A 23,550-nucleotide genomic window follows, 5' to 3' on the forward strand; every position below is an offset into this window, starting at 1 on the left:
AGAAGGCAGCTGATCAATGATTCTCTCTCATCATTGATGCTTCTCTCGTTCTCTCCCTCTTCTTTCCTCTCTGAAATCAATTAAAAAATATATATTTTCTAAAAAGCTGTGACTCAGTTTAAGACCTGCTGGCCTGGGTGGACCGTATCACACCAACCCCCTCCTGCCCCCAGCACAGCCAGCCCACCCTCCACGGGGCCGGGTGTGCCCCCAACAGGAAGGAGGGAGAGGAGAGCAAGAGAGACGGCGTATCTGTAAGAAAAGTCAGTATATTTATGGTTTGCTTTATAAAAGTTACTATAATACAATGGTACATAGTATTGAATTCACAAAAATATGAACAAATATTTACAGCAAGACACACCCACAACGGAAACACTTCTCTTCAAAACAAGTTCCATACGGATGATAGAGCTAGATGCACAAACACCCCTAAAAGGTGAGGGTTCTTTTCTTTGGGGGAGGGGGGAGGGAGGAAAGGGGGGAGGGAACAGAAACCCCCAACTCTTCCAAAGCAAAGATTTGTTCAACGAAAACAAAGGCATTGAAAGAAAAAGGAGCCAACACATTCCTGGAAATGACAAGTCACTCCAGGGTTGGGGTGGGGGTTCCTGGGGACAGGGGGACGGCTCGGTGAGGCCAGGTCTCCCCACGTCCCCTCCACTTCCTCTGTTGGGGGGGGCGGGGAGAACACAGACAGCCCCTTGGGGGCTGCACAGTAACTGAAATCAGCCGTCTCTACAAACTACACATTTCCTCATGTGAAAAATAAATATTTCCTCGGTTGCACAATTAGGCAGAAAACCGCAAATGGGAGAGAAGGTCGCCGCTATGCCCAGGTTCCCCCTCTGTGTCTTCACGCCACCGATTTCATGGGCCTCGATGAGGTGGCGGGCACAGTCTCAAACAGAGAGGGCTTGGGGTGAAGAGATTGAAAGAAAGAAAGAAAAAGAACACAACAAAATCACCACCAACGACAAAAAAAAAAAGAGAAAGAGAAAAAATAACAATTCTTTGTACAGAATTTACATGATAACAAGCTTGACACAAGCTGAGATTCCAGAGGCCCCTCGCAGGGTGGGTGCCCACCAACAGTGAGGATGAGTCCTGGTCACTTTCCATAAATTATGTACACGCCTGTTCTGCGTCCTGGGGTGCGGGGGGACTTGTGTGATTTTTTTGTTTTGTTTTGTTTTGTTTTGTTGGGAAGTACAAAGAAATGAGCAAAAAAGTCTTCCCACGTGTTTCTACAAGAAACAATGTTCCCGAGAAAAAGTCCTTTACGGCCGCCTATATACAGAAGTGGGATCTGAACCTCGAACACCTCCTTCCCCCTCGGCTGGACTTTACACAAGCACGAGAGCCAAGTCCATGGACGTGAACCCTGAAGAGGATGATGGGGATGGGGGGGAGGAGGGGCTAAAAAAAAAAAGAAAACCTTGTCAGGTTGAGATCTGAATTCTGAAATCTTTTCCGAGATCTTCCTTTCTCTGGGAGAAATCATCTCACTCTGAAAATAAATATGCTCTTGATGTCTTAGGGCGCGTTGGGCTGGGGGCAGGCAGGTGACGCTTATAAACGAGGAAGTCCACAGGCATCCACGGTCAGACACCCGTAGCGGCGAGGCTGGGCCCCGCCTGCCCTGGGAGGCCCTCCTCTCGCCTGTGAAGGTGAGGACGGGGGAGAGTGGACAAGGCCCTTCCCAGTGCCCCGCCTGCCCACACCGGGGCCTCCTGCAGGGTCCTTCGTTGCTGGCATTTGAATGAGAAAGCAAACATTGAACCCAGATTTGGGTGGCAGAGCGCCAAGGGGGGAGGTTCCTGCCTGGGACCAGCTTGGCTCCACCAGGGTCGTCAAGGGGACGTGGCCCCCCCAGGCTGCTGGGGGAAGGCCAGCCTGGGGGTGGGGGTCTGTAGGGTCTTCTCGCTGAGTCCACTGGTAGAGAGGGGGGCCTTCCATAGTGTTCTGAGGTCAAAGCCACCTGCCAGACCCCCCTCTGTGCAGCACCTGGCGCAGCGCCCGGACGGGGGCCTCCAGCACGTGGGTCCACACACCTCACACAGAGGCCTCAGCAGTCCCTGCCGGGTCCCCGCTCTCCGCTTCTGCCTTCACATTTCAACGGTTAAAATGTCTTTTCTTTTGATAAGAAAATAAAGGGAAGACAAAACATCGTAGCAGCATTCACGGAAAGAGGCGGATGACAAGACGGGAAGGAGACAGGAGAGAGAGATGGAGAGCCGGGGACAGCGACACGGGAACAGTCGAACACAAGTCCTCGAGGGAGCACGCTGAGAAGCGACAAGACACAGGCTGACAGACAGAGAAGCCCTTTCCCACTGAGGGCTGGAGCCGGGGTCCTGGGGGTAGTGTTGGGGCGCCAGGCCCTGACGTGGCCGCTGGGTAGAGGACAGCACCTGAAATGGGGGAGGTGGGGCTGGGCCGGGGCCCCGGGCCTAGTTGAGAGTCCCCCGGCAGTTCTCGGAGTTGCAGAGGCAGGGGATCTTGACGTCCTCGATGGGGAACTTGTAGTCGTAGGTGATCTCCTCGTTGACGTTGATGTGCTGCTTGGAGTAGATGACGATCTTCTTCTGCGACTCCACCGTGATCACCTTGGCGTAGCAGTTGGGCTGTGGGCCAAGGGAGGGGACGGTGAGCAGAGGACCCCAGGGCAGCCTCCACCACCAGGGGCCCGCACGGAGCCCCGTGCCTGCCAGATGTCCCCCATGCCCACTGCCACCTGCTGTGGGCCGCAGCTCTCCCCCTGCCCTCTCGCCAGCCTCATGTTCTTACCCTACTCCATCCCCACTGCCCCCCAGCTGACCCTCAAACAGGTGTTCACCCTCCTGCCCCAGGGCCTTTGAACGGAACACTTGCCCAGCACTACCTCACCTGGGTGATTCCCTCCTGTCCCTCAGCCCTCACAGGAGAATCACAGGAAGGTCCCTACCAGCCCAGATAATGCTCAAGTCACAGCCCTGAGGGCAGCAGGGCTGAGAAGTCGCTGTGTCAGCACACTCAGAAGGCCTGCATGCAGGACACACTGGGTCCTCCCAACGACCTACCAGGAGGAATCACCACCATTCCCATTTTACAGATTAGGAAGCTGAGGCACTGAGACGTTCAGTAAGTAGCTTATGGTCACTGGCTAAGTAGTGACATCAAGACGTGAAACCGGAGTTAGGGGTGTTCTCCGGGAACAGGCTTGTCTCCTGTTTCAAGCTCCCTGTGCTTGTTTTTATTTATTTATTTGCTTATTTTTATTGGTTTCAGAGAGGAAGGGAGAGGGAGGGAGGGAGAGAAACATCAGTGATGAGAGAGAATCATTGATCAGCTGCATCCTGCACACCCCCTACTGGGAATCAAGCCAGCAACTGGGGCATGTGCCCTGACTGGGAATCGAACCATGGCCTCCTGGTTCAGAGGTTGACACTCAACCACTGAGCCATACCAGTCAGACTCCCTGTGCTTGTTTTCAGAGTGAAAAACACCCTTGTTATCAATGACACCTGTCCCACTCCAGACCTGCGAGATCCACCCTGGTTGTCACCAGCCACAGGTGAGGCATTTCAGTTTGAACTCGTATAAATTAAGATAAACACGCAGCTCCTCCGTCACTCCAATCACGGTTCAGGGCTCCACACGACACAGGGCGGTCCCGTGTCTGTGGACAGCATGAGAGCTTTCCCAGCACCGCCCAGACCGTGCCCCACGTCTCATTGTACCCATTGCACAGACGGGAAGACTGAAGCTCAGAGGAGAAAGGCTCCCTGCTTGAGGTCCCCCCGCCCCCGGAGGCACTCACGTTGCAGCTGTGGTTAATAAAGCGCGCAAAGTTGCCGCACTTGGTGGCGTCGATGATGGTGTCGTGGTCCACCCGGAACATGTAGCTGCTCCCGATGCCCTCGTCCTCGTAGCGCTTCTCCCGCATGTCTGCGATCACCTGCAGGGAACGGGCCTCAGCGGGCTGGGCCGCTCCCGTCCCCCCCCCCCCCCCCCCCACCGGCCACAGGGCGGCGCCTACCTGGCGGATGTTCTGGCCCACGTACTCGATGACCATCTCGTCGGCCGCGATGGGCTCCATGGCGAACAGGCCCCAGTCGTGAATGTGGCTCTTGCAGAATTTGAGCTTCTTCTTCCGGAACTGAGCGGAAGGAGAGGGTGAGGGTCCTGGTCTCGGGTCCCGTGCCACCCGGCGCCCTGATCGCCCGGCCTCACCTTGAGCTGGTTGAACTTGAGCAGGTCGCTGTCACAGCTGCCGGTGAAGGAGGACAGCAGGCGGCGCTGCTCCGAACGCCGCTCGGAGCCGGCCCGCGTGGAGGCGTGTGGCTGTGCCGGGATGCTCATGCCCTGCGAGGGGGCAGAGGCCGAGGCGGAGGCGGGGAAAGGTCAGGAAAGGGGCGCGGAGCCCCAGGAACGTGGTCCCACCGACTGATTGTCCCCTCTCCTCCCTGACAGAATCTGAGCAGCTCCAGCCCCTCAGTCTTCAAGATGACGACACACTTTCCCTCCCAGGCTCAGCTGGGGGACCTGGAATGGCCCCACTTCTCCACCAGAAGACGGTGGGCGTGTTTCCTCCAATCCCCGTGGCTCTCACCACGGCCCCTCACAGCTCCCCGAAAATTCCAAATCAATCATAGCTCCTGGTGCCACACCCTCGAATCCCTTCCTTCTCCAGGCCGCCCTCACCCGCGCACTGGTCCCTGCTGTGACCTGTGATTAGCATCTCCATGGTGACGATGCCCAACGTGCAGGTGCCACTTCCTTCCCACCTCAGTGCTTGGCATCCGGCTCCCCAGACCCGCAGGCCAGACCCACCCAATTCCCTTGTCTCTTATACCCAATCCAGCCCCCGTCCTGTCCATTCAACTTTCTAATATTCTAACATTCCTGCTATTCTTTAACAAGTATCCACTTTTGTCCTCACAGCCACCCCTTCCCAAATACCCGCACACCTGGAATGGAGACGGCAGCACCTGCCTCAGTCGCTCCCCAGCAGCCAGTGTGAGCTTGGGAAATCGTAGGCTGAACCGTGTCCCCCACACACGCTCTCTCAAATCCCTCCTGTGGCTTGTATACAGAATGCAAACCCACCCTGCACGGCCTGGTCTCTTTGGCGACACCTGGCCTGGCCGCTCCTTTCCCGAGTTCCTCCTGCCGCAGGCTGTCCTCTCCACAGGGGAACTGCCGGACCCAGTGGACCCCTCGGGTCCAATCTCCTTACGGAAGTTTTCCTCTGCGTCTCGGGGGTCTCTCCCAGTCACCCACATGGCTTGTTTCTTTACGTCATTCAGGTCTGGCTCAAATGTCACCTTCTCTGGCCCCGACTCGCCAAACCCTAACCTCCTGTCCTGTGGCCTCCACCTGGCATCCTATTTGTTCACTTATTTCCTATCCCCCTTAGGATGTAAGGTCCATGAGGAAAAGAATTTTGTTTTGTTCACTGTTCTGTAGCAAGTGCTCCACAGGTATCTGCTTCATTTAAAAAAGGAATCGCCTGGCCGGTGTGGTTCAGTAGTTGAGTGTCGACCTCTGAACCAGGAGGTCATGGTTCAATTCCCGGTCAGGGCACATGCCCGGGTTGCAGACTCAATCCCCAGTGTGGGGTGTGCAGGAGGCAGCCCATCGATGATTCTCTCTCATCATTGATGTTTCTCTCTCTCTCTCCCCTTCTCCCTTCCTCTCAGAAATCAATAAAAATATATTTAAAAAATAAAAAAGGAATGAGTGAGCCTTCTGGAAACACAACTGAACTCTGCTCACATCCCTGACTAAAGCTCTCAGAGGCTCTCCACTGCCCACCCGCACCTCACCACTCACACCGGAGCCACTAGGTAACAGCCTCCATGTGCCACAACCCCTCAACCTGCCTGCGCCCCATCCAGGACGACCCCTGCCCACTGCCCAGGCCAGAAGGCTCGTGTCTGGGCACCTGACGGCAGTACCTGGGTGTCTGTGGGGGGCTCGTCTGTGCTGGCGCGGGTGTTGTTGAGGTATCTGATCTTGTCCTTCTTGTCGATGGTGTAGAAGCCCTCGCTGCGGGCACAGCCTGTCACGTGCTCGGGGATGTCATCGTCCCGTTTCTTTTTCTTGGCCGAAGAGAGGCTGGTGGGTGGGTGTGGGTCAAGGGCCATGTGGACACTGATGGCAAACCCCTCCTGAGACTCACCCCACCGGCCCAGCCGTTCCACCCTCAGACCAATCTCCAGGAGGCTACAGAATCCAGACTCACGGCCCACAACCACACCACCTGGCCCGCCGGCCAACTCCACGGATGGCCAGAGCTCTTGTCAAGGGTACCTAGTTGCATAGCCCTGGGTGTGTTTTATAATTAACCACTTTCTGCCTCAGTTTCCCCATCTGTAAACTGGGTACATAACGGTGCCTCTCTGGATAATTACTGAGGTTTAGGTGCCTACCAGAGTTCCTGACACAAAGAAAATGCTCAATAAGTCAGTTTAGAACAACTGGGGAGATGAGTTACAACCTCAAAACACTGTTGTTAACAATCGACTATGAGGGTAGCATTGTGGTTAAGAGCCCACATTCTGGAGCCAGGTTTGCTTGTGTTTAAATTTCAGCTCTGCTACTTTGTAGCTGTGTGACTTCAGGCAGGTTGCTTAACCCTTCTGAGCCTTGGCTGCTACACAGATATAATGGGATGAATAGCCCTCGGTCCCTGGGCGGTTGGATTAAATTAGGTGATGGGAGCCCAGAGTGAGCAGGCCCTGTCAGTTCCTGCCACTGTGACGTGGTGCAGCTTCGTTACTACATGTGATTGGCTGAGACCTGCCGTCTGGGGGGTGAGCTGGGCCTGGCCTGAGGGTGTAAAGGTGCCAGTGCCGACTCCCTATGGGCACAGACACTGCCTCATAGGTGCCGTGGCTGTGCTCTCGCCCTCACGGGTATCGTGGGAGACAACTCGGTGGGTGAGGGCTCCCGGTGCCGGGCGGCGCGGCCCCAGCCCGTGTGGCAGGATATAAGGGTGGTAGACCCAGAGCGTGTCGTTGAGCCAGTCCATGCCGTTGTCCTGCTGCAGCAGCCGCTCGTAGGTGACACACAAGAAGCGGATGTCCTCCTCGTCGATGCCCCCGTTCCAGATGTCGTACAGGATGGTCATCTCCTCAAACTCCATCCGGGGCCGGAAGAGGGGCTGCGGCGGGGAGAGCTCGGGCGAGGCCGAGGACACCAGGTCCTCATGGCGCTTCTTGGGCGGCCGGCGCCAGGAGCCTCGCACCTTGGCCAGGTCCAGGAACTCCTCGGTGACACCCTCACGCCCGCGGGGACCCGGCGGGATGGCCTCAGAGAGCCACTGGTTCTCTAGCTCCTTAAAGGGCAGTTTGGTGGGCTCCACAGGGGGTGGGGGAGGGGGTGGGGGAGGCTGGGGAGGTAGGGGTGGTGGGGGGGCTGGGATCCCCGTGTTCCGGAAGTCCAGGGTCACAGCCCGGGGGTCGTGGGTGCTGGGGAAGACCGGGGTCTGTGGCTGGCCCGGCAAGAGCAGAAGGTCCCTGCCCAGGGCGGCTGCCCCTGGTGGCCGGACCAAGGCCCCATCCAAGGAGAGCAGGGCCGGTGGGGAGCGTCGGGGCCGGCCCGGCTTCCTCTTGATGGGGGGCGGGCAGGCGGCCAGAGGGGTGGGCAGCAGGGGTGGCAGTTGGGGAGGGGCCCGAGCTTGGGGCCGCAGGACAGGTACAGGCAAAGCCAGGGGCAGGGGCAGGGGCAGGGGCAGAGGGAGCGGCAAGCCCGTCTCCAGGAGCACCTGGGGCGGCAGCGGGCCAGGCCGGTCCTCGCGTCGGCCAGCGGGGAGGGGGCAGATGGGCAGGAGCAGGGGCCCGCTGGGCTCGGGGAAGGTGGGCGTGAAGGTAAAGTCCCGGCCAGGTGTCCTCGGGAGGCCACCGCTGCCCAAGCTGGGGGACTGGGATGGGTAGGAGAAGGGGCTGCCGGGCACCTGCGGGGAGCTCAGGGACAGGTTGCTGCTGCCCCCCGACAGCGGGGGCTCCCCGCTTGGGGTGGCCGGCACTGTCTCTGTGCTCTGCGACTTGGCCAGGCTGCCGCAAATGCCTGGCGTACGTGGGGGCTGGTCCTCAGGGGGCGGCTCCAGAGGGACGGGTGGGTGTGGGGGTTCTGGGGTCTCGGGCTCGGGCGGTGGGCTAGGTGGCCGGGGCGGTCGAGGGGGTGGCAATGGTGGCTGCAGAGGTAAGGAGAGCAGCAGAGGGGGCTCGGGCTTCGCTTCCAGCTCCTCCCCTGCAGAGACGGGTGAAAACCAGGCCGCTGTTAGCTGACTCAAACACCTCTGAGTGCGCTACTTCTGCCCTGCTATGCACTCGATACCTGACCAATGCATGGCTCTGAGCCCCCAAGACTCTTCTGAGTATAAAGACCGTGCCCCCAGCTAAACCCCTGAAGGACTGCTCGGCCTCCAGCCCAGTGTCAGGTACACAGTAGGTGCTTAATAAATGTTACAAGTAAATCAAAGGCGGAGACATGGTTGGAAGCCTTTGACACTGTCTTTAGAACAGTGTTCTGTGAACAGGGAATGTCCTGTGAACCAAGACAATGGGCTCTGCTATCGAATAAAATTCAAGTTTCTTTTGTGCAGGACTTGTCAGAGCGTTTAAGGTTTTCTCCAAGCGTTTATCTCCATTGCCATATACTGTGTTTTCTAATGTATCAGCTGTTACCTATAACCTTGCCCTAGAATCAAAGCTCTACCAGGGCAAATGTTTTTGTTTGGTCCACTGTTGCCCTGTTAACACCTAGAACAGTACTGGGAATGCAGTAGAGTCTTAATAAAATACTTGTGACAATAAAGACCTGTGGTTCTGTAGCCAAACAACAGAATTAAACACAATATAACAGGCTTCTTTCCTAAGGACTTATTAGAGGTACGAACTAACCCCTAACCACCTGGCTGAGTTTAAATCAATTAAAACTAAGTAACATTACAAACTCAGTTCCACAGGCTCCTCACCACACTTCAAGTGCTCTTACAACATTGTGTCGAGTGGCTACGGATTGCACAGGGCAGAGAGCAAACATTCCTATCGCTGTGGGGAGTTCTACTGGAGCGCACGGCCAGCCTCTCACACACTCTGTGCAGCTCTATCCCGACCGTGTCCCCGGCCGCTCTCACCTGGCCCAGCACCCCAGGGCCTCCCCGACCTGCCTGTCACTGAACCACCATGCACGCCTGGCCCTCTTTTTGGGGAGCATCTCATAGGACTATGGGACAAGGACTAATCTGTGGGGACACCGGCACTGAGGATGGTGACAGCTGGTCCCCTCTGAGGAACTAGCAGGTGCCAGGCTCTACGCTGGCACATCACACACCCTCCCATTCTCTCCTCCCACACCCCATGGTGGGGGCATTCTCCATCGATCCCAGTTTGCAGAGAAGGAAACAGGCTTGGGACAGTTCCGTGATTCACCCAGAGATTTGGCTCATCCTGGACCTCCCAGCGGCCGGGGCAGTTACCTCGGGGAGGCTCCGGGGACGCTGGGAGGTGGGCCTCCGTGTCTTTCGCAGGAGGCTCTGGAGACAGTGGCCTGGCCACTTCCTGGTTCAGACCTGGCTCCTTGGGGGGCTCTTTCACACCCACAGGCAGGGGCGGCTCTTCCAACGTGGGGGTCCGCTCCTCGGGGACCTCGTCCTCAGCCTCGATGTCCACTTCCTCTTCCGTCAAGGGCTCCATCACGGGTGCCCTCGTGGCCACCTCCTCCTCAAAGTTCTCAGGAATGGCGGGAGCCATGCTCTCATCTGTGGTGGCCTCCTCTTCCTCCTCCTCGTCCTCCTCCCCGGCCACCAGCTCTTCTTCATCCTCCGAGGATGACGACGAAGACTCAGAACTTGATTCAAACTCCGAAGACTCCGAACTCTCGCTGGAGGACCCAGCCCCAGCCTTGCGGGTGGCGATGCTTGCGGTCTCCTCTGGGCAGGGGACACAGGAAGGAGCCTGTCATTCCTGCTGCACCCCAGCCAGGTGCACCAGCAGAGGGCTCAAAGGGGGACCCTCAGGAACATGGGGCAATGGGTGTGAACTAGTCACCATTTGTTTAAATTGAGGTAAGAGCCACATAACAGAAAACCAACCATTTTAAAGTAGAGAATTCTGTGGTACTGAGCACATTGACAATGTGTGCAACCACCGCCTCAGTTCCAAAACCTGGCCATGAGCTCGAGAAGTAATCCATCCCCTGTAGCTCTTACCCCCTGCCCCCCACCCGTTGCCCCAGCAACCACTGGTCTGCTTCCCAGCCCCAGGGACTGCCCCTTTCCGGACATTTCACATGGACAGGCCCACAGGGTATGCGGAGCACGTGCTTGAAGGAGTTCACGTTGCAAAGGCAAGACATTGTGCCCAGAACGTGTTGGTGACTCATGTTCAGGCTCTGCCCTCAGAGGGACTCTGGCCGGGCCCGGGCCCACAGCCTGCCCCGCTCACCTCCGTCCGAGTCGCCTTCCTCCTTGTCACTCGCCTCCGACAGGGCCAAGTCTTCGTCTTCGTTCTTAGAGTCTTCCTGGCCGTCGCTGTCGTCATTGTCGTCATCCTGGCGGGAAGACGTGGAGGGGTGAGCACGGGGCCCCCTCACCCAGCCTGGCACCCCAGGCCTCCCCACCCCGAATGGCACCTTATCTGACATGGAGGAGGTGGAGGAGGAGGAGATCGGGCTTCCAGGGACCTCTTTCTCCTCCTCCTCTTCTTCATCCTCCTCCTCCTCCTCCGTGCTGTCCTGCCCCTCCTTGTCCGAGGCTGAGGACGAGGGCGAGGTCGTCGAGGACCCCGAGGAGGAGGACGCCGATGAGGATGAGGACACGGACAGCGACTCCTTCTCGTCCTCCTCCCCGCCGCTGTCCAGCTCCAGGGGCCGTCCCGGCCGCCGCCGCACCCCCACGCCCTTGGGGTCCCGCTTGGCGAGCTCGCAGGGGGCGTCTACCATGTCCCGGTCCCGCTCGCGCTCCGACTCTGTGGGGAGGGAGGGTGTCAGTGGGCGAGGAGGACGGGGACGGAGGAGACCCCAGGACCTGCTGGGAGACGGGGGGACATAGACCTTCGTCTTCCTCGTCCACGGAGGTCGAGGGCCGCAGCCGTTTCTGGTCTCCGGACGTGGCCGTGTCCGGGGGCTCCTTCCTCTTGACCTTGAAGGAGGGCAGGCGGATGGCCCCGCGCAGCCCGATGCCCAGGCCCAGGCCCTCGTAGCCCAGGCCCTCGCCCTTGCTCCACGACTCCAGCAGGCACGAGGTGATGCGGTCCTTGGGCTTCGGCCGGTCCTCATCCTTGTGCTCGCCCGACTTCACCGGGGTCAGCGAGGCCTGGGGTGCGAGAGGGGAGTCGCCGTGATTAGGGTGCTGCCGGCGACACCCCTGGGTGGCCCCCAAGCAGCCTGCCCTCTGCCAGTGTTGACAGCCGCAGGGTGACCGGCCGCTCCCTGCCTCCATGCCAGCACTCGGGACACCCTGTATTCTCTGCCTCACTGAGCCTCCATTTCCTCCCTGGCGAGTGGACCCCTCCAGCGTCCTATGCCAGGGCCGTGGCCGCCCCCTCAGAGACTGCGATTCCCCACAAGCATCTGTGTTACTGACACACGTTTCACAAACGACATTCGTGCTGGCCTGTTCTGAGGGCACAGCAGTGTTCCCAGGCGTGTGTCTTGGGAGAAGAGAGGGTGCTGGCGAGGCTGTCAGCTCGCGACCTGGGGCCGGCACTGCCCGCTCACCTTCGCCATCCGCTCCTTCTTATCCCACCACTCGTCGAAGGCCCGGAAGGCCACCACCTCCACCATCTTGCGGTTCAGGTCGCGCTTCATGATGGCCTTCAGCTCCTTGAGCACCACCAGCAGGACACCGTCCACGGTGGCCTTGTGGGGGTCCTCCTGGCGTGGCAGGTAGCCTGGTGGCGGCACTGATGGGTCGAACTTGGGCAGGGGTGGCCAGGGCTGCCCACGCCCTGGGCCCGTGTTGCCCAGGGAGAAGGGGTTCCGGTAGGGGGGCAGGTTGACAAACTGCAGCCCCGCCGCAGCAGCCATGAAGGGGGGGTAGGGGCAGGCGCCGTGGCCGGTCATCAGACGGCTCAGCATCTGAGTTTGCATCTGGAAGGACATGGGCATGCCGCCCCACTGGCCGCCCAGCACGTGGCTCATGTCCACCTGCATCACGGGGAACAGCCCTGGCGGGAAGGGTGGCAGAGGTGGCAGGATGGGCGGGGGTGGGACACCGGGTGGCGCTGGCAGAGGTGGCGGGGGCACTGGCACGGCTGGGTGGGCCGGGGGTGGTGGGGGTGGTGGTGGCGGCAGAGGTGGGGGCATGGGGAAGCCAGGCTGTGGTGGAGGTGGCGGTGGGGGTGGGGGCAGTGGTGGGAAGCCAGGGGGCGGGGGCAGCGGCAGGTTCGGGGCCAGCACAGAGGGGCCTCCCACAGCCGCCGAGCCTGGGGTCACCACCATGGGCTTGGGACAGTCGGCACTGGTGATGGGGGCTGAGGGCATCTCGTCATCTGAGATTTCCATGTCCTCACCGGAGGACTGCTGGCCCTACGGAGACAAGGGAGACAGCAGTGAGTGTGAGCCTGGGAGGCCAATCCAGCCCCCGAGCCCCCTTCCAAACATCGGCAAGTTGGAGGAGAGGCCTCCAGCCATGTGGCCCTAGCCAGTCACTTCACCTCTCTAAGCCTCAGTTTCCCCATCTGCATAATGGGCATCATAGTACCTGCCTCATGGGGTTATCATGAGGACTCAGTCATTTCACAAACATTTGCTCAGCACTGTCCTGGGTGCTGGCAACACAGCGGCGAACAAGACAAAATCCTTGCACTCACAGAGCCGGACTTCTAGAGCAGTGGTTCTCAACCTTCCTAATGCCGCGACCCTTTAACAGTTCCTCATGTTGTGGTGACACCCATTTCATTGTTACAAACTGAACATAATTAAAGCATAGCGATTAATCACAAAAACAATATGTAATTATATATGTGTTTCCCGATGGTCTTAGGCGACCCCTGTGAAAGGGTCATTCGACCCCCAAAGGGGTGGCGACCCACAGGTTGAGAACCGCTGTTCTAGAGGGAAGAGGCAGAAGGGAATCGGGATGAAGATGTGAATATACCGTCTGTCCTGGAGAAAAAGGAAGCCGGGAAGGGAGATGCGGTGAGAAGAGGAAAACAGATTCTGTTTCAATTTGTATTCAGAGAAGATACTAATAACTAACGCCTCTGCAGCTCTCCCCATGTGCCAGGCACCTTTCTGAGCACTTCACATACATTCACTCAGTCAACCCTACACAGCAGGTCTGTTATCTCCCTTTTCACTAAGTTAGAAATGGGGACACAGAGAGCTTCAGTAACTTGCCCAAGGCCACACAGCCAGCAAGAGGCGGAGCCAGGATTTGAACCAGAAGTGGCTCCCCAGCCTGGGCTCCCGGTCAGCCCACTGCCCTCGCTGTGGCAGAGAAAGCGGTGGAGAAGGTGACATGTGATCGGGGGGTGGGGGGGGGGTGGGGGGGGGTGTTAACAGCACTAAGGGTGCATAAATAGGAGGTAAGTCTTTATTTTTCCTTAATTACTCTTTTCATCGACTCTCATGACTGCACACTTAGTATGGGCCAGTGTGGGGCTGAGTGTCATTTCTTTTTTCACTTTGTTTTGTAAATGGAATGTATTGGGGTAACACTGGATAATAAAGTTATATAGGCTTCAGGTGCACAGTTCTATCACACACCATCTGTATGCTATGCTGTGTTCTCACCACCCCTTTCCCTCTGGTAATCACCATGCTGTCGTCTGTGTCTGAGTTTTGGGGTTTTTTTTTTTGCTTAATCCCTTCACCTTTGTCACAGCCCCCAATGCCCCTCTGACAGCTGTCAGTCTGTTCTCTGTATCTATGAGTCTGTTTCTATTTTGTTAGTTCATTAGATTCCACATATAAGTGAATCACATGGTGCTTGTCTTTCCCTGACTGGCTTATGTCACTAAGCATAATACTCTCCAGGCCCAGCCACGCTGTTGCAAAAGGTAAGGTTTCCTTCTTTTTTTACAGGCAAGTAGAGTAAATGCACCACAGCTTTTTGTATCCTCTTATTACTGACGGACACTCGGGCTGCTTCCAAACCCTGGCTATTGTAGGTGACGCTGCAGTGAACACACATGTCCCATTTCCTATCCGCGCTGTAACCTCTACTGCAGCCCCTCCTGACAGGCGAGGAGACACGCCAGAGAGTCGAAAGCCACTGGCCCAAGGGGCAGAGCCAGTCATAATCCGCCAGGACGCCGCCCAGAGCGGGGGCTGCTGCTGGTTCCGGGGACCTGGTAGCCACCCCTGGTGAACAGGGGAGTGGAGTCGAGGGTGACCCCGCTCTAAAACGGGCAAGGGCCAGTGTACACTGGGATGCAGGGGGAGGCCTGGGGTTGCACAGTGGAGGTGCAGCAAGAAGGCAAGCGGGGGTGGGGAGAAAAAGGCCGGGCCACCCCCAGGCTCTTCAGTCAGGACAAGAGGCGAGAAGCTGCCCTGGATGAACCTGGCTGAGACAGAGCCTTTTGTAAGTTGCAAGCCTGGGAGTGCGTCTGAAGGCTGAGGGGACGTCTGAAGGCTGAGGGGACGAGGTCTTGCAGACTGTAAGGTCAGCCTATAGGCGAGGAAGGCCTCAAAGGAAAATAGGGGGTGGGAGGTGGGGGTGGAGAGGAATAGCAAATCTATGGCAGCAGCAGCAAAAAGCCCTGGCTTTAGCTAGGTCCTCTCTATTCTCCTCTCTTCCTCTCCCTCCCTCCCACGGTCCCCAGCCTGTGAGAGCAGACTCAGCCTGCGGCTCAGGGACAGCGCCCAGAAGATCAGCCCTGGACAGCGCCCACAAGACAGGTGCCGCAAGCAGAGGGTTAACCCAGCCGGCCAATCGCAGGGAGACGGGATCTGCGCGCTTCAGCCCTCGGTCGGCCCCTCCCTCCGCGCCTGGGGTGAGAACCAGAACCGGTGGAAACAGCCCGAGCGCCCAGCACCAACCTGCACCAACCCATGCTGTGCCTGGAGCTTCCCTTGCGGCACCTCACTCAGGCCCAGACGGTGTGAGACAGGTGCTCTCACCATCCCATTTCACTGACAACGAAACTGAGACTCAGAAGGGAAAGTGCCTTCCCTAAGGTCGCATAACCAGTGAGTGCCAGAGCCGGGGCTCAAGGCCTGGCGCCTGCAGTTTTAACCACCAGTCTCTGCGAAGAAAGGGAATCTCCCCGACCAAGCGGGCCTCCCTGCGCAGCTCTCCAGCCCCCAGAGCAGGCGCTGGCAACTCCCAGGTCAGTCCCGAGGAGCCGGGATGCTGCTCTCCCGGCTGCCAGCAGGGGGCGCCCGAGGCCAGCCTGGAGGTAATCAGTGCTCCCAGGCTTCCCTGGGCTAAGGTCCTGAGGCATCCAGGACCCCAGCTCTCTGGGCCCCAGCCTCCCCGCCCCCCACTTCCCCACAGTGACTCGGTGGGAAAGCCCACCCTCCGACTACTCTGTGCTTCTCTGCCCAGCTGGTCAACGGAGGGAAGAAGGGAGGGCCGCTGGGCTGGCAACCCCCACCTCTGCACACCTGTCAACTCCCCAGGCTTGGACTCCTTGGCACCTGAAACCACTTCCCCAGAACTGCCTGAAGGCCCCTGGAGCCCCAGCCACCTGTGGTCGCTCCTGGGCAGGCCATGTCCCTCTCTGTTCCTCCCTGAGGCAGCCAAACCGGCCTAATCAAAGCGCCCGGGTGGGGACCCTCCTCCTGCCACCCACAGGGGCACTGTGCTCTGTCTAAGCCCCTGGCTGCTCATGCCCGTCGGGCCCACAGGTTCCAAGCGGGTGTCCAGGAGGGGGAGGAGTAGTCAAGGAAGGTGACCTAGTACCCGCCTCAGGGAAATGTGGCAGGCAGCACCCCCCCCACCCCCCCACCATCCTGAAGCTGGAGGTTCAGGCAATGAGACCTCAGGAGAGGATCTAAGGGTGAGGAGAGGGTGGAGGGTGGACAACTTGGCCTGCTCCTGGCTGTGGCCCTCCCCCTGCGCTAGCCCTTAACTCCTTCACTACTGGAGCCAGGGAAAGTGGGAGAAGGGAAACTTCAATGCCCTCCCTGCCTGCCCGCCATGGTTCCCCTTCTTTCCGGAGGCACCGGGTGCAGGAGACAGGGCTCCAGGGCTCCCACTTTCTCCCCAACCTTCCTGAGCCTCGGGACCAGCCCTGGATCATCCCTAAGGCACCCAACAGAGAAGGGAGCCCACACCATCACCACAATCCATACGCTCTGGACCTGGAAACTCCTACCAAAGAAGATCAAGTCAGAATGGGTCCCTAGGAAGCCTTGACTTCCCGTTCGCGACAGAACTCGGCCGCGTTTCCCTTCTCTCCACGGCTACTAGGGAACCTAAGAGCCAGACCAGCGGCTCAGTCACAGCCTCAGTGCTTTTCGCATCCTTTTTTAATTCTCTACAGCAGGGGTCCTCAAACTACGGCCCACGGGCCACATGCAAATACAAATATTGTATTTGTTCCCGTTTTGATTTTTTACTTCAAAATAAGATATGTGCAGTGAGCATAGGAATTTGTTCATAGTTTTTTTTTTAAACTATAGTCCGGCCCCCCAACGGTCTGAGGGACAGTGAACTGGCCCCCCTGTTTAAAAAGTTTGAGGACCCCTGCTCTACAGACTGACCTGTTATTTTGGCTGCTCTAGCCCTGTTGCTTCTATGTCTTAGCTAGTTGTCCAAGGAGAGGATGTTTCAAAGGGGTAAGGAGGGAGACACCAGACAGACAAAACCAACACTAGACAAGAGACGGACAGACAGGGTGGTACCTCATCCATCTTCTCTGAGGTCGGGGTCCTGTCTCCAGCCAGGTCCAATGTCACCTCAGTTGTCTGGCCCAGAAGACTGGTGGGGTCTGGGGGGCCTGGCTCGGGTGGGGGTCGGGGCCCCAGCCCCAGGTCAAGCTCCTCGTCCTCATCAGAGTCTGGTAGGGGCGTGGGGCTAATGTCCTCCAGGCCAGTGCTGGAGGGGCGTGAGGAAGGCGGCGTGGGGCCTCGGAAGCCCGGCTGGGAGTTAGTGCCGAAGGGAGCCAGAGGGGAAAGCTGGGAGGAGGAAGAGGAGATGGGGCTGCCCTCCATCTGCAGCTCCGTGTCCGAGTCCTGCTCTGGGAGGAAGGGGAGCTTGGTTCGCTGCTCCTTCAGCAGCATCTCGATGCGCGAGTCCAGGCTGTCGTGCGGCTTCTCCAGCCCCGCAGGCGACGACTCCAGGGTGGGGGTGCCCGGGCTGTCGCAGGGCTCGGGACTCCAGCCGAAGGTCGGCCGGCCACCCAGCTCTATGCTGTTGGCATCGGGGGGCGGGGGGCCGGGCGGTGTGCCTGGCTTCTCCTTGGTCCGGGGCTCAGTGGGCGGCAGGGGCGGGGGCGCCGGGGCCCTCCGGAACTCCCCACTGTCGCGGGCCCCAAAGGCGGTGGTGGCGGCGGTGGGCTCTTCGGGGGGTGGGGGGAAAGGGGGCACAGGAGTCTGATAGGGAGAGAAAGCAGACTTGAATGTGACTCCAGGAGCAGGGGTCGCTTGGGCGGGTGGTGGAGTGTGGGCGAACGTGGCTGAATCCTGTGGCTGGGCCTTGAACGGAGGGCCACCGCCGGCCCCACTGCTGCCGACCACCCCAAACGGGAGGTCCACGGAGCCCCTGAAGGTGGCTGTGGCCCCGGCCACCACAGGGACCGCAGCAGAGTTGTGGACATAATGATGCTCGTGGCGGCGGTTGTAGGCATCCGTAAACTTGCTCTCGTGGCGCCGGCTCTTGAAGGTCACGGTGGGGTCCTGGCTGAAGAGGTAGGAGGGTGTGGGCTGGCGGCTGGAGTAGCTGGAATCCTGCGAGAAGGGGGTGCCCAGGCGTGGCGTGAGCGGGGTGCCCTGTCCATAGGAGTTGGGTGTGTCCAGGCGGCAGCTGGAGTAAGCGGTGTCCTGGGAGAAGGGCGTCCCACCACTATTTGGGGTGACAGAGGATGAGCCAGAGCCACAGCCTGTAGAGAGGCCACCATCCTTGAGGCGCTTCAGGGCATCAGACAACTAGAGAGAGAGAGAGAGAGGGAGAGGTGTGAGATCACTGGGGGGATCTGTCCCCTTCTCACTCTGGCTGCCAGGAGTTCAGAGCCAAACTGGTGGCTTTAGAACTGCAACATGGAGAAGTCAGGCGCGTGGGCGGTTGGAGGGGCGCGTCTGGGGGGTCCTAACCTCTCTCTACTCTCAGGGTAGCCAATTATCCTCATGGGCTCTGGAGGGTTTTTCCTAATCCCTGAGGCAGAGAAAAGAGAAGATCCCAACATCCTGGTTAGAACTGGGATCTCCTTCCTGTCTCAGGCTGGCAGAAATCAAAGACCCTCCAGGCAGGGGTCTTGGGAGTGAGAGGGTGGCCTCCCAGAGTTTTGATTGACATACTATGACATGGTAAACGTGTCTAAGGAATCCAGCTGACCAGCAAGTGAACGGTCTCTTCATTCAGGGAAAGCTACTCCGGAGGGTGGCTGGGTAGACGCTGGGGAAGGGCTGGGATGGGAATCTCCCCAGGTGCAGGCAGACCAGGTGAGCATCCTGGAGGCGGGGACTGGGGGAGGAGTCAGTCTTGCTCTGGAACAGTGGTTCTCAACCTTCTGGCCCTTTAAATACAGTTCCTCATGTTGTGACCCAACCATAAAATTATTTTCGTTGCTACTTCATAACTGTAATGTTGCTACTGTTATGAATCGAAATGTAAACATCTGATATGCAGGATGGTCTTAGGCGACCCCTGTGAAAGGGTCGTTCGACCGCCAAAGGGGTCGCGACCCACAGGTTGAGAACCGCTGCTCTGGAAAGAGGGACCTGAACTCTGCTTTGGGGGAGCAGGGGGAGAGGGGTGCACAGGACATAGGATGCAGCCGTGTGGCGGCATCTACGTGGAGAGCGGGCTCCAGACGGGCTCTGGGGCTCTGTGCGTGGCCAGGCTCGGTTCCCTCCTAGGCCTCGGGGACCACATGAGGGAGCTGGTGACGGGAGAGGGGGCACTGATGTGAGAAACCCACCTGCAGGGCCTCATTCACGATGGGAGAGACAGCATCCAGCTCACCCACCGGCAGGGTCTGGGGTGTGTACCGGCCCGTGACCAACAGCTCGTAAAACCGCATTCGGGTTTCCCCTGTGGAAGGACCAGGGAGGCGGGATTCAGCCAGGTTCCCCGAGGGGGCAGCCCCCACAGGCTGGCTTCTTTGTGGGTCCCTGTGCCTGAGACCCCATGCCTGGGGAAGCTGTGTGAGCATAACCAAGTTCCCACCCCTTTCACCCTTCTCGGGAGCCCTATCTGCTCAACGAAGCTGCTAAGTTGTATGATTTTTCTCATCCTGAGACTCAGAAGTTAATGCCTCGTGGGGCTGGGATTCCCCCAGATACAGAAATGCCACCCCCAACACAAAGCCTCTTCCTGTCACCTGGACACCCAGAGAAAAGAGTCAGGTCTCCCAGTCTGTCCTCTCCCTTCCCCACGTAACAGCCAGGGCCTGGAGGCGCGTGGTGAGGAGAGGGGACAGTTTGTTGGTAACTGTTGGGGGCCAGGTGACCAGCAGTTTACAATACCAGGTTCCTGGGAATGCCACCTGCCTCTCCCTCCAAACAGACTCCCCAGCTTTGGGGCTGGTCCCACTGAGCCCTGTCTGGTGACCTTCTACCCCTCCCAGCAGAGAGAGGCCTCTATAGAGGGGCCCCAGATTACTGATATTTATAGAGCCCCGTGAGGCAGCTGCTTACATATGCAAAGGAGACGCATTCCTTGAGCTTCACTTTACACTTTACTGGTCTCTTTCTTGAAATACAAACTTAGCTGGCAGCTCTGAGGGCCCCCACCTTTTTTTTTTCTTCGCAGAAATGAAATTGTGGTGAGAGCTGGCTGCTCCTTCGAATAATGGGAGGGGGCTCCACCTTCGATTCTCAGGCCGGCAGCCACCCAAGGGGATGTAGATTTGAAAGGGTCTGTGCTCCCCTCGCAGAGACTGAGCAACTAGACCTGAGGGTGTGGGGGGCTGTGGCTTAGGGAGGAACCTTGGACTTGTGTCCCTAGGAGACTCAGAATGAGGTACAGCTCAGCAGAGTTTAGGGGACAACAGAGCCCACCCAGGACCAGCAGGGTCTCAGAGACTCAGCCAATATGCATTCATCATTAAAAGCAAAAATAAAGGATTAGCTTTTTCTGTCTTGGGTTTTGTGTGCCCGGGTAGCTCGAAACACCCCTGGAAGCCGCCCACCTCAGCCCACCCAGAGGCCTCGAGGGGCTCTGGACCCAGTGACAGTATCTGCTCAGTCACAGGGCCGGCTGGTCCTCAGAGTGCCGGGCACCTATCCCAGCTCCTTCTGTCTTGGTGGGAACTGGAGTCCGTGCTCACGCCCTCCAGCCAGCATTCAGTAGGAGCCTCCCAGTACCCACAGGGTGGGAGGTGTGGCCTCCCCAGCCAGCTGCTCCCAGCAGCCAGCAGGGAGTGAACACAGTGCAGGGGAGGTGCTGCTGTCTCTTTAAGAGAGAGGAGGGACGACACCGTGTCAACCCTAGAGCACCCAGAGCAGCCCGCCCCACACTATCTGGAACATTATCAATGAAACCACACTCTGGGCCCAGATTGGTTGCCACTTCCAGGGGGAAGGGGTGGCATGCGGGGAGGGGAGCCCTGGATCCTTGGAGGACTCTCCTTTTAGTTGAGGGACATACTCCTTATGCATTTAAAGGCATCCTGGTCGCTCTCCCTCATCTTCCCCCCCCCCCAAAATAAACAAACGCAGACTCCTCCCCTCACAGAGGGCAACCCTGGGGACTAAGCCCAGGCCACCGGGCTCTAGAGGGTCCCCCCTGGGTGTCGGCGGTGGGGAAGCCTCGGGATGGTCCCCAGAGGCACAGTGGCCAAGGACCCGCACATTTGGTAAATTACAGCTGGTCTCCTAGCAACAGACAACACATTTAGCTCCACGTGACTCTAGCCTCAGGAGGGGGGCAATCTTTTTTTTTTTAAAGATTGTAGAGAGGCATTCAAGGAAGAGTGTGGGGTCCCCCACTCTGCAGGAGGGGCTCTGGGAGGGGGAGGGGCCGGACTGACAGGTCTTGAGCTCCTGGGGGAGGGGGGGGCCTCCTGAACCCGCCTCCACTCACCTTTGGTGTCAAGCTCCACGTGGATGATATTGCCCATGACCGAAGTGCTATGCAAGTGCTGCACCGCCTCCTTGGCTCCCCGGACCGTGGCGAAGACCACCTTGGCGATGCCCAAGTGCTTCTTGGTCTTGGGGTTGTACAAAATCTCCACTTCCTCCACCTCCCCATACTTCTTGCACATGTCCCTCAGGAAGTTCTCGCGAATGTTATCGTTCAGCTTGGCAAATGTCACCTGCTTCGGAGGCACCGGGCCCACGTAGAACTCATCGATCTGGCAGGAGACGAGGAGGAAGGGAGTTTGGAGAGCATTGAAATGGAAGGGAAAACACAACCTCCCCCCCACTGGCCTGCCCTTTGAAAACAATGAAGGGTAAAAAAAAAAAAAATTAAAAAAATAAAAATTGGGGGGGGGGGGGGGAATGCACGCGGGCGGGCCCGGGAAGCAGAGGATTAAATCGTTTGGAACGTGGAAGTCCTCCGGGTTCGAAAGGAAAGGGGGGAAAAGAAACAGTTTCTCTCTCCCCTGTCCCCGCCTCTCCGGCCCCCCATTCTGGCCTCCTCTCCCTGCTGCCCAGTCCAGGGCGACCCCTTGGGCTCGGAAGTTGTCCCTCTACAGCCACAAGGCTGGGGAGGGGGGCGGGTCCTGGGGCCAAGCCCCCGGGCCGGCAGGAGCCAGGTGGGGACCCGCAGCCCCCAGCTGGGCGGGCAGGACATTGTAGCAGCGCCTCGATTACAGTTTCACCGCAGCGTTATTCTGTTTACAGCAGCTCGGCGGGGACGCCCCTCTCGCAGCAGCCTCCCCCTCCCCGCCAAAACTAGCCCGTCCGGGACGGCGGGAACTCCGAAGGCGGCCGGGCTCCGGCTGGGCTGGCGTTATTTTCGAACTCGGGGAGGGGGAGGAGGGGCCGCGGGGCAGGGGGAGGGGTCCTACCTTGAATTTGGGCACCGACAGCTCCAGCTCCTTGTTTTTGGTCCAGATCCCGACCACCCGGGGATCTTCGACAATTTCCACCGGGCGGTTGCTGGACATCTATAGGGAGAAACGGGGGGCGGGGGGCGGGGTGCGAGGGTTGGTCCCACTCCCCAGGGCCAGGGGCAGACCCCCTCCTGCTCCAGGCACTTGTCAAACTCCAGGGCTGGGGACCGGGCTGACAGTTGGCCGGGTGGTCGGGACGGGGGGTCCCCGGGCCGCTCGGACCCCGCTCCCGGGGCACAACCGGGGGTGGGTAGGGGCGGCGGGGAGGCGCGCCGGCTACTCACCGCCAGGCTGAAATGCTGCCCATCGTAGCGGTACAGTTTATGGTGTCCCTTTTTCAGAGCCGGGTCAATCATCAACTTGTAACTTCTCCAATGGTGGTTCCTCCTCTCGCCCGACGGGCCGGGCTGCGGCGGGGGCTGCTGGTGGTGGTGGTGGGGGTGACTGTTCTCCATGCCGTTAACCCAACCTGAAAACCAGCAAGTTGTTGTCGTCTCCGCCGCGGCGGCGGCGGCGGCGGCCGCTTCCACACACACTCGCCCAAGAATCAAATCGTCCAGCCCCCACCCCCTCCCACCTTACCAGCGCGCCCCAAAAGGCGCTGTCTCGCCGGCTCCCCCCAAAATAAGAACAGAGCGAGAGAATAACCCTTTCGGGAGAATTAGAAGCCCGCCCGCTCGGCCACCGTCTCGGGGAGACAGCGAGGGGCTCCCGGGGACCCCCGGAGCGGGCTGGCGGGGCCCGGGGCGCCGGGAGGACGCGGGCTCCGGCCCATGGTGCCGCCCGGCCGCCCGGCGTGGCGCGCACTCGCTCGCTCGGCCCGGCTCGGGCGCGGGGCTCGCGGCAGGCCTGGCTCCGCCCGCCCGCCCGCCCGCCTGCTCGGCCGGGGCCCGGGGCCGAGGCTGGGGGCTTGGGCCGCCCGGCTGCCCGGCCGCGGCCTCTCCCTCCCCGAGCCGCGCTTACATCCCCGCCGGGCGCCGGCCTCCCTGCGCCGCCAGCCAGTACATGGTGTCCCCCGCGGGAGCCGAGACCGGGGCTGCCGGACGGGGGGCCGGGAGAGGGGGGAGCCGCCGCCGCTGCTGCCGGGCCCGGAGCTGCTGCTGCCGCCGCCGCTGCTGCTGCTGCTGCCCCGGAGGCGGCTGGCGGCGGAGGCTCGGCTCCCAGTAGCCGCACATCCCACAATACACCGCTAAGGAGCCCGACCCGAGCGCTCACCCTCCTCCTCTTCCTCCTCCTCTTCCTCCTCCCCTCGCCTTCCTCGCCGCTTCCCCAGGCACTCGCCCGGCAGCGGCAGCTGCGCCGCCAAAGCCTGGGCCCCAGCGGCCCCCCACCCCTCACTCGCGCGCTCCCACACTGCCTCCCCCCTCCCCAGGGGAAGGCCTTTTAATTTATTTATTCTGCTGGGACCTAGGTGGGGGTCTTGGCGGGCGGGGGAGGGGGTCTCCCCGGG

General features: G+C 59.5%; 1 protein-coding gene across 3 annotated transcripts; it reads right to left on the bottom strand.

The window, feature by feature from the left end:
* Nucleotides 1-249: 249 nt before the first annotated feature.
* Nucleotides 250-23,310, bottom strand: SETD1B (SET domain containing 1B, histone lysine methyltransferase). Of its 3 annotated transcripts, XR_004974886.1 has the most exons (18): nt 23,064-23,310; nt 22,385-22,569; nt 22,056-22,154; nt 21,125-21,395; nt 19,020-19,132; nt 16,786-18,027; nt 11,710-12,519; nt 11,044-11,305; nt 10,624-10,958; nt 10,437-10,542; nt 9,470-9,922; nt 6,979-8,238; nt 5,943-6,109; nt 4,216-4,347; nt 4,022-4,141; nt 3,803-3,940; nt 1,439-2,627; nt 250-916 (listed from the first exon to the last, which is right to left on the bottom strand). XR_004974886.1 is itself a non-coding variant. In XM_036354058.1 (17 exons), the coding sequence occupies exons 2-17, from the start codon at nt 22,553-22,555 to the stop codon at nt 2,454-2,456; spliced, it is 5,853 nt and encodes a 1,950-aa protein (XP_036209951.1). In that variant the 5' UTR covers nt 22,556-22,569; nt 23,064-23,310; the 3' UTR covers nt 269-2,453. The 3 variants fall into 3 exon arrangements, 2 of the variants coding, with proteins under 2 accessions (XP_036209951.1, XP_036209952.1); XM_036354058.1 differs by having other exon boundaries at nt 269-2,627; XM_036354059.1 differs by lacking the exon at nt 23,064-23,310 and adding an exon at nt 22,683-22,885 and having other exon boundaries at nt 269-2,627.
* Between the last annotated feature and the right edge of the window lie 240 nt (nt 23,311-23,550).

Source organism: Myotis myotis, unplaced genomic scaffold (assembly GCF_014108235.1).
Source record: "Myotis myotis isolate mMyoMyo1 unplaced genomic scaffold, mMyoMyo1.p scaffold_m19_p_20, whole genome shotgun sequence".
Classification (NCBI taxonomy): domain Eukaryota; kingdom Metazoa; phylum Chordata; class Mammalia; order Chiroptera; family Vespertilionidae; genus Myotis; species Myotis myotis.

What these genes read in the sequence shown, in the direction of transcription:
- SETD1B (XM_036354058.1), bottom strand. Translation starts at nt 22,555, where the DNA reads ATGGAGAACAGTCACCCCCACCACCACCACCAGCAGCCCCCGCCGCAG. An exon ending in CGTGGAGCTTGACACCAAAG is followed by an intron (nt 19,133 to 21,124) that starts GTGAGTGGAGGC and finishes GTCCTTCCACAG; the next exon opens with GGGAAACCCGAATGCGGTTT. An exon ending in CGTGGACGAGGAAGACGAAG is followed by an intron (nt 10,959 to 11,043) that starts GTCTATGTCCCC and finishes CCCTCCCCACAG; the next exon opens with AGTCGGAGCGCGAGCGGGAC.